Consider the following 10,199-nt stretch of genomic DNA (forward strand, 5'->3'; position numbering starts at 1 on the left):
GCGTAAAAATATTACAACAGTTCACTTCAAACCCATATGATGCACTCGATCCACTACAGATTACATGCAGTCTAACACCAATTAGGTGTTGTGATGAGAAGCTATTTTATTTTCTGTTTTTCAAGAGTAGTCAGCTTGTAGGGCACCACAACTGCTTCCACCCGCGTCGATCATCATCATCATATGATGGTGGACAAAATTTTTAATTTCCACCCCTGCTCCAAACACTAACTGATCATTTCAGATCTTTGTTAAAAACTTCAGCATTCAATGTGTATTCCTTTTTCCGTTTTCTACAAATTTATTCCTCTTTCCAGTCAAAGCTAATTCTGAAATAATCACCATTTGTATCACAATAGAAACCACAAAACAATTCTTGAGCTTCTGAATTAGCAAAACTACTTACAGATAAAGCAATAAAAGTAAAAGACTTCATCGCTGATGAATTTTACACAATATTTGCAATAAAATCTGATGGGACAATGAGTGGTTGACCTCAGGATTTTTTTTAAATCTGGCTACGGCCCTGAGAGTGTCTACATGCTGACTACAAACACAGCTTAAACCATGCACCTAAAATCCCTGATAATAATGAAATAAAGAGCCTATTTTTACAGCTCCTCACCACTTCTTTGCTGACTGTTGATGTAAGGTGTCTATTTGTCATGTAGGTGTGGTGGAAACCTGCCAAGGTCACGTTCCACACATCGTATTTTCCAGCGACTCTAACCGTAACCCCGGGGCGCAGCGAGGCTGTCAGGAGCGGGGGGAGACACGCGACATAAAAGGCGGAAAATAAGCCTATTTGTATGCGCAGCTTCACAACTGGAGGCAAATAATAGTCTCCCGCTGAGACAGTTGCAGGTGCTGTGTAAAGTAAAAAAAATAAAATGGAACATTTTTCACTGCTGGGTGAAATAACGGTCTGTTTCGAGAAGAATGGTCTCCATCTGCTGCTTTTACGTTCAAACAAAGTGTCTTAAATTTATATTTTTTTAATGAATCAAATGATTGGAACAGAAAACTAAACAAGACATTAAGGATTACTCTGCTGTCAGAATCACAGCAGGTCTTTTCATGATATGGATGTTCTGAAACCACAGATTGAGTCAGCGTTCGTAAATAAAGCTGGCAGCCTTCAGCGTTCACCGTATTCTCACAGAAAATGCTTTTTCTCTAGTTCTCTTTACACATTTGGCTACTGTTTGGATCCTTTTAGTCTTTTTGATTGTCTGATTGTAATCTCTAACTCTGATCCATGGCTGACTCCAGAATAAAACTCAGTGTTACGGACAGACTGTGAAGTCATTTTTATAGAGATTCAGCTAAAATAAAAAACTGTGTGCAGCTTGTTTTTTAGTTTATTGTTACTGAGAGAGGAAACGGAACACAGGTTCTGATGCTCTCTGACAGAAATACGGACACTTCCTTCCTGCGAGCTGCAGATCTCAGAACAGGCTTTGTTCCTTTTACTCCCCCCCACTAAAAGAAAACCGTTTGCAGGCCGTGCCGACTCACCCAAACCCTTCCAGCGAGGTGTCAAACTCCACACACGCCGGCGTGACGGCCGACCCGTGCAGCCGGATGTCGTGGGGCGTCGTCATGGACACCAGGCACTTGACCCGGGTCAGGGGCACGGTGCTGTCCTCGGCGGAGCGCACCAGGCTGCGGCTGATGCGGTACTGGCTGTTGTCCTCCGCCAGCGTGGTGAAGACGCTGTCGGGCCCGAAGCCCTCCATGGACGTGGTCATGCTGTCTGTGGAGGTCAGGCAGAGAACACCGGACTGAAAAGGTTCCTTTACTTTACTGCTGCGTCACAGTGACCTTTTAGCTTTAAAGTTTTACAGTTTTTTTTGGAACTGGGCATATATTTGTTAGATTTTACCGTGAGAACACAATGACCCAAAATCAGAAAGAAACCTCATCAGAAATAAATAAACTTCTTTAAATCAAGCTGTGTTGGAAAAAAGGTCCAAAACTCCCAGAACTTTAGACAATTTGCAAAGAAGACTGAGTGAGAATGTGCACAGAGTTTTAAAACCAGCTTCAATAATATTCAGACAATTTATTTAAAGTTGACATAAAACTGGTAAAAACAGAAGTAGAGACAGGAAAGGGCCAACATGAGACCCCGACGGTATGATGACCTTACAACAGCTCCTCAGTGTTAAAATAAAAATATTAAAATGCATCAGAAGATTTAATTTATGCCTTTATTTTGACACAAAAATGCCACTGTTATTACTTTAGCTGTCTAAATATGATCTCTTATTGCGTAATAATGATTCTATATATTTCACCTGCTAATTCTTGCAGCTTGTTACAAACATTTGCTTCAAAACAGTGATATCCTGAGAACAGAGGAGGATGTTGTCTCTGATATCTTAATAAAGGACATTTAAACTGTAGGAACGATGATTTATTTATTGGTTTTGACACCGTGGTATATGTTGGAACTGGTATTCAGCCCATGCCTTAGCACTGATGTTATGATAATAGCTAAAATAATATAAATTTGACAAACTTAAGAACCACTCCACTGACTGCCAGTGGGGTCTGGCTGGTACCACAGACTGCTGTAAACACCTCTGGATGTTTATTGGCCCACAGAGACCAGAACAAACTCTTGCACAAAGACTCAATATTTCATCTTTTACTGAGAACATGAATCTCCTGATTTGTTAGGCAGCAGCAGCTGTGATAAAAATGAATTAAAAGAAAGAAAGGAGCCACAGCAGACATCAGCAGCAGCTAATAAAGCTATAATCTCTGAACAGATGAAGACAGCAGTATGTTTTCCACCAGTGGCCGCTTGTAAAGTCATGTAATTAGTAGGGATTTGATATCTATTATCAGCTGGGAGGAGACACAACAAACAATTAAGACCTGCTGGGGAGCTCAGAAAATTACAAACGTTACCAGCTGTTAATGGAAAACAAATGGTTTGCGTCGGATCTTTGCTTAAACGAGGAGGTTACTCACTTCTCATTTCGGCGTCGTAGCCGAGGGAGCTCGGCTTGTGGACGCGGTACTGCTTCAGGAGCTTCTTGTCCCAGGCGCCGCAGTTCAGAGGGTTTCCCAGACGTAAGAATTCCCTGCAGGAGAACGTTACATCCATCAGGGAAAAATAAAATATAATAAAAGAGAGAGGAAGCAGATCCATTTGTAGCATTAACACATTTGTTGCTGCAACTTAGCCGTTTTATCTGGATATGATTTGTTAAGTTTGGAGGAATTATTTGGCAATTTCTAGGTGGGTTTCTGTGTAAAAGTCCTGATTAATAACTTACCTGTTGAGGATAGCTTAAATAGTGTTTAAGACCAAGAAGATCAATGGGCTAACAGCAGCTTATTATCATTATTCAGTCTGCTAAAAGAAATGTTAATGTTAATTTTCTAAACCTCCTTAATGATGAAATGCAGAAATCTGACTGAACGTAAATCTGATTTATAACAGCATGGATTTGTTGTTCAGTAACAATAATAAATAATCATAAAACTCATAAACGTGTCTTTATTTTTTCTTGTTCACAATATTTAACTTTATTTACAAACACTTTTCCCAAAAGAAGTTGTTTAAAATCTGCTAACTTTTATTTTTTAGGTACTATTCTTCTACTTTTGGCATTAAGCTAGCCTTTTGATACTTTCAGCTAAGCTTAAGCTACTTTTAGCTAGACTTTTGCTACAATTAGCTTTTAGCTAGTCGTTTGGTATGTGTAGCTTCTCGCTGGCTTTTGGCTCCTTTTAGCTTTTAGCTCGTGCTCCGCTTCTTTTAGCTTTAATTATTCGGTTTCAGCTCCTTCAGAGAAGTCGTTCAGTTCTCAGCGTTCCCGTTGCATTATGACAGAAAACGCAGCTTCTCTAGTTTCACAGAAGCTCTAGTGTGTGAATAATGTTGGGGTTTTTTTCAGACTAATCCTCTCCGTCTGATTAGCAGCAGCTTTCAGTCGGGCAGCAGACGGCTGTGACTTGAACGCAGAGCGTCTCAGCGGCGGGTTGTGTCAGCCGTCAAAGCATCGAGCGAGCAACACTTGCGGATGCAACCAGACAATTTCAGAGCAACATCACTGTGACGGGAAGGCTCTGGAGTTTCGCTGCGAGCTACAAAGGCAGAGCAGAGATGATAAATAAAACTTCGGAGCAGAAAGTGATGCGACTGACAGCTCGGGGGGTGAGTCAGACAAGCAGAGGAGGATGGGAAACAGATTGATGAATGCAGATATGTTTCCCTCAGCATTATTAAAGGTGGAGAGACCAAGCAGACGGCCCACATTTACATCTGAAAACAACCATCCCTGTGCATATAAAATAAGTTTCCTCTCATTCCTGAACCCTGATCTCATTTAAACAGCCAGGCGGGGAATGAGAAATATACGGCGCTCCTTCTCATTCTGAAAGCTGCACATTTTGTCTGATTAAAATAAATGTCTCCATTTGAAACTACAGAATTAGTAAATTTATTAACTTGTTGTTTTATTCCTCTGTGCTCAGGAGTTTAAACCCATCAAGAGTGAGGATTTACTTCATTTTCTCACTTTAATGCCATGAATGCTGATTATTGTTTTTCTGTTTTTTTATATTTCTGTACATTTCCTGCTGTCTGATTATTTATGAATTCAGCTGAATAAAAACATGTCTGATTTTATTAACTTCCTGCATGTGAAAACAAAGAATTGTGTGAACGCTAACTTCACATTAGTTTCCTGGTTCCATACATTGTAAATTTAATATTTTTCAAAATACTGAACTTTATTTACAAATAATTTCCTTACAAAAACACATGGAGATCTATTTAATTCCTTAAAAAACATTGTCCTCTTTGAAATCCGCTTCAGTGAACTGACTCTTCTGGCCAACCTTTAGCTAACCATTTGTTGCTTTTAACAATTAGCTAGTCTTTCTTTCGCTACTTTTAGATTTATCTAGTCTTTTGCTACTTTACAGCCGGTGTTCTGCTTTATTTAACAACTCAACAACCTTAACTCAGTTTCAGCTTCTTTAACAAAGTCATTCGGCACTCAGAATTCACGCTGCATCTTCAGAGAAAATGACATTTTCTCTAGTTATTTTGTTTTGTTTTGGAATAAAGTTGTAAATAAACCACATTCCCGGGCCGGTCTGCGTACCTGAGTGCCATCGGCTGCAGAGCCTGCGAGGCCAGCCTCTCAAACATCCTCTGCAGCGGCGGGTGCAGCGGGTGGTCTTCGTCTCCCAGGGCCTGGCTGCAGCGCTGCAGCAGGCGCTGGTGGAGGCAGGCCTCGCACAACACCTGCTGGTTCCTCTCGCTGTTCACCAGCAGCTGGAGGATGTTGGCGACCGCCAGCTGCAGGTCCAGGGCATGCTGGAGGGAGGGCAGTGGAGGAGTTAAAATGAACGTTCATACAGCATGAGTGTGTACGGCCGGAGTTAATGACAGTAATTAACATCATCATGAATGAATGATGCTGTACGTTAAGAGTAACTCAAACTACTTCCACAAACTTTAATATATTTTAACCATTAAACTATTAAAATGTTCAGCTTGATCAGGAATAGTGAGCTGAGATTCTTGCTTTTATACTTTTCAAATTACTTCCTGTTATTTACAAAAATATCAACATATTACGAACACTAAGATCGCTTCAGCATGCTTACTATATTTTAGTCTTTTGTTTCTTTTAGCTCTTTGCCACAGTGTTGCTAATCTTAGCTTTTAGCTATGATTTTTCTAATTTTAGCCTGTAGTTATGATTTAGCTAATCTAAGTTATTAGCTACAGTTTTGCTTGTTCCAGCCAGTTCAACTGGTTTTAGTCTTTAGCTGCTGTTTTGCTTATTTTTGCTTTTAACTACAGTGTTATTAACTTTAGCCTTTAAGTATTGTTTATTTATTTAGTTTGAGCACCATTTTTGCCAAAAGTAGATCCGCTCAGCAGTAAGAGTTTAGCTTATTGTAGTTTTTTGTTTTGGTTTTGCTAATTTTAGCTTCTATTTTGTTTAATTTCAGCTTGCATTCTGCTTGTTTTAACCAACCAAATGTCAGCATTCACCCTTAATTTTTGCAGAAAATGCTAATTTTTCTATCTGTATTTGCAAAAAAAATTTTTTCCAAAAACATCAGCAAAAATACAATAAACAGAAAATATATACGTTATATAGTAAAAACAGAATTAAAGCAGTTTTTCTGTTTAATCAAATCTAAATATGACACTAGTGACTGAAAGTGGCTGAGATGCTTTCCTCTATTTCACATTAACACCATTTTCCGGTTGTACTTTTGCGTTTCCTCACCTCCGGCTGGCTCTCGGAGGACACGGAGGGCAGCAGGTCCAGCATGGCTAAGACGGCCCCCGGGTGGATGACCACCATGTCCAGGGAGGACGAGAAGGAAGCTGGATGGGAGGGGTTGGCTAAGTGATGCTTAAGGTCAGTCAGGGCTTTGATGGGCGCCGGGGGGCCTGACGTACCGTAGTAGCCGTGTCTGGGAGGACAAGCGAAACACAAGAGCTGGTTCATTCAGATCAAACCATTTACAAAACTCCAACAACACTGTTTTTGTTCTCTTTTGTGTTTTGCATCATCAAGGATCAGCAGAGATGTCACCGGGTCACAGGTTTCATGCAGTTATTACGACTAAATGACTCAACTTCAATCACTAAAGACCTTAATTCAACATTTAGATCCAGCTCGTTTCCTCCATTTCTGCCTCATATTCACAAAGCAAACAGCTGTAATTACATCCCGGAGCAAACTCGCCCGTTAGGTTCAGCAGATGTGAGCAATCAGAACGAAGCAGCACCATCCAAACATGACTGTCAGCCACCGACACAACAAGAGAAAACTGTTTTCACACAGCGAGCTTCAGCTCTGAGGCTTAGTTACCTCATGAATTATTACTTTCAGTTCGGTTTCTTACTCTCTGGGTGTTTGTGCATCACTGCTTCTTTAAAGGTTTTGAACTTGTTTTTATTTAGATTATAAAACAACAGAATTTTATCCACTTTTTTTGTCACTCTATTAGCAGAAGTTGGCCAAACTTTTTACCTTTTTCTACAGAGACAAAGACCCTGTGTTCTCAGCAGGTGGTAAATGCAACGTGCGAACAACGCTGAGCTTTTTCCTCTAAATGCAGCAGAACATCTCATTTAAATGAGGACAAAGTCACCAATCCAGAGAGACGCTGTGCAAAAACGGAAATGCAAGAATCGCGAGTTTTGTGAATTAGACAAAATCCAAAACAGCATCAGGGAATCTGGGCCTGACTTTAACTCACATTAATCTTAGACGGACAGCTTCTTCACCAAATGGGTTTTTGTGAGAATTTGATTCTGATTGTAATATAATTGGTTCAGATTGTCTGTAATGGGATTTGGATTCGGTACTTCTCTGTTGAGTGCCCTGAGATGAGTGCTTGTTGCTTCAAAACTAAAATAAAAGGAAATAATGTGGTTTATCTGTTGTTTTTCTCCACTACAAACTCAGTTTCAACAGAAACAATGCTATATAGTTAGTTCATCAGATCTAAATGTAAATATCTAAATAAAATATCCAGTTTATCTGAGCTCACCGTTTTTAAATCTGTTTATAGAGTTACATTCTTTTAGTTAAGTAGTTTTTATTAGGCAGTTAAGCTTTATGTATCAACAAATATGATCTTATTCAGATTAAATGAACAGACTTTGTTCCAGGAGGAACGTCAGAACCTGACAAACATGTCGTCATTTTCTGAACTTATAAGAACCCAAAATGTTGCTGCTAACTGTTTTTACTGTCAGCTTCACAGGCTCTTCCCTTAGGGGTGAAAAGTTTTATATTCAACACTTCAACTTTTCAGCCCGAGTCAGCAGTCGTCACAGCACAGCTTCACTCGGAGCGATGAGCCCGGCTGCTGAGGGGGAAGAAGATAGGAGGAGATCTGCAGGAGTCCCAAGTCCAACAATCAGGGATAATAGGCGTCTTACTGCAGCAGCAAACCTCCTCTCCAGGAGAGCTGCTGGAGTCAGTGCATTCAGGACAATCCTTTGTAAATTATCATTTGACGCCACAAATAAATCTAAGCTGTATGAACAAAAATAAAAAACATCAAGTTTGATCAGGAACTGTGTGAATAAAGCGAAGAAAACATTTTTTTCTTCTTCTGTCCTGTGATTTTTCCACAGAAAAGAGGATGTGATTCAGCCATCCTAACAGCTGCCAGAGATTAAAACTTCTTGTGTGAAAGGCAACATTACTCTGGAGCTGCTGAGCATCATACGATAGCAATTAAAATAACAAAAGATCTCAATCAAACCCGAATAAACAAAACAATTACAAACCAAATTCATTTGGAATTTAAATGTTGTTAAAGTCTGAAGACAATAAACTTGTAAAGATTTTTAAAAAAGACTGAACTTCTCTGTTTTTTTGGAGTAAACCAGCAAAGAAGGAAGCAACAGTAATGCTAATAAATCCAAGAAGAAGAGCCTTTAATGACGTAAATAAACAAAGACATGTCATCACTTCGCCTCATAAAGACGGAGTTCTGGAGCTGATTAACAGCTGAGAGATGCTACAGGAGGACCTCGGCTTTATATTAGCTACAACAGCTCACTAAGACGGGGGAATTTATAAAAAATATACATATTTTATAAATGAAACTCAAACAGAAGCAGAGCCTAGGTTTAGAGACAAAAAACAGAAATGATTTTGATATTGTTCTGCTCTGTGGTACGAATGAAAGGTTAAAGAAATGTTGCTGCAGGTAACCATGTGTGACGTTAATTATGTCTGCTCATAAAGAAACAAGCTTTTTTGGGATAAACATGACATTCATGACACTCCGTTTGTTCGATTTCAATCTGAATATGTTAAGAAACAGAGAACTCCCAGTCCTTCATGTAAACACACCAAACAATAAGGGCCATGGCAAATTAACTAATAAACTTACTTACGGGGTGAAACAGACGCAGATAATTGTGTTAGTACCCTTCTGTAATAATCAATACAGAATAACTGATGTGACCGAAGACATAAAGCTTTAATTCTGTCTTATCTAACCAAGAAACGTTGGTTCTCGTCAGCCAGAATTTTGGTAAATTCCTGCCAACAGTGGAGCGTCCTTGGTCTTCTTCCAGGAAGTCCATTATGATCCAAAATGTGACGGATGGAGCGATCAGAAACCCTGACCTTGGAGCTCAGCTTGAAGGGTTTTAGATGGTTTCCTCGGCTCTTTTTCTACCATCCTCACTATCTGATCAACCTGGAGTCACATTCCCTCTTGTGTCTACATCCTGAGAGGTTGGCTAAAGTCCTATTAACCTTTAACCTTTTATTAATCCTGTCAGCTGTGGTCAGAGGATCATGGAGCTGCTTGGAGATGGTCTTGTAGCCTTCAGCTTCTATAATCTTGAGCTCCTCAGCAGCTCGTTGTTTTCTCTGCTCCATGTTGGGTGGAGAACACAACCAAACCAAACCAGCCAGAGGCTGTTTGTTCCCTTTAAACAGACTCAATGTCTCAGTTACACTAATTAAGGTCAAACAGTTTGAAACTGACTATAATGAAAAGATTAATCGTCCCTTAAAGGGGACCAACAAACCTGTCTGAACTATTTCAGCACATCCTTGTAAAATAAACAGTTTTTTTGTTTCTTTAAATCACACACTAACAGCACGTGGGTTTATACATATTAGGAAACTGCTTTTAACTGAATCAATTTTCACAAAAAATGAAGCATGGTTTCAAAAAATGTTTCTGTTTGTATGTGGAGACAAAAAAAATAAAATAAAATAAAACAATTACGATATTTAACACAAATGTTATGATTAAACAACAGCATGATAAACTACTGAAAGAAAAACTTGACCACGAAAGAATGTTTAAACGGAGCTGAGATTCCTAAAACCAAACGTAAAACTTGGCACCAACAGGCGACCTTCGCATCAACGTAAGGTGAAGATGAGGGTGAGGAAGTGATGAGGGGTAGGAAGTGATGAGGGACAGGAAGTGATGAGGGACAGGAAGTGATGAGGGGGAGGAAGTGATGAGGGACAGGAAGTGATGAGGGGGAGGAAGTGATGAGGGGGAGGAAGTGATGAGGGAGAGGAAGTGATGAGGGAGAGGAAGTGATGAGGGGGAGGAAGTGATGAGGGACGGGAAGTGATAAGGGTGAGGAAGTGATGAGGGAGAGGAAGTGATGAGGGGGAGGAAGTGATGAGGGGGAGGAAGTGATGAGGGACAGG

At 39.9% G+C, this 10,199-nt stretch overlaps 1 protein-coding gene across 8 annotated transcripts in view; it reads right to left on the reverse strand.

Moving 5' to 3' along the window:
- wdfy3 (WD repeat and FYVE domain containing 3) overlaps positions 1-10,199 on the reverse strand; it is an 85,094-nt gene that overhangs the window by 39,098 nt on the left and 35,797 nt on the right. For all 8 annotated transcript variants that reach the window (XM_025009252.2, XM_025009255.2, XM_025009250.2 and 5 more), the window contains 4 exons: positions 6,273-6,462; positions 5,130-5,344; positions 2,983-3,095; positions 1,519-1,756 (listed from right to left, as the gene is read on the reverse strand). In XM_025009252.2, the coding sequence (XP_024865020.1) occupies positions 1,519-1,756; positions 2,983-3,095; positions 5,130-5,344; positions 6,273-6,462 (756 nt within the window). The remainder of the gene's footprint in view (positions 1-1,518; positions 1,757-2,982; positions 3,096-5,129; positions 5,345-6,272; positions 6,463-10,199) is intronic.

The sequence above is a fragment of the Kryptolebias marmoratus genome, linkage group LG1 (assembly GCF_001649575.2).
Source record: "Kryptolebias marmoratus isolate JLee-2015 linkage group LG1, ASM164957v2, whole genome shotgun sequence".
Classification (NCBI taxonomy): Eukaryota; Metazoa; Chordata; class Actinopteri; order Cyprinodontiformes; family Rivulidae; genus Kryptolebias; species Kryptolebias marmoratus.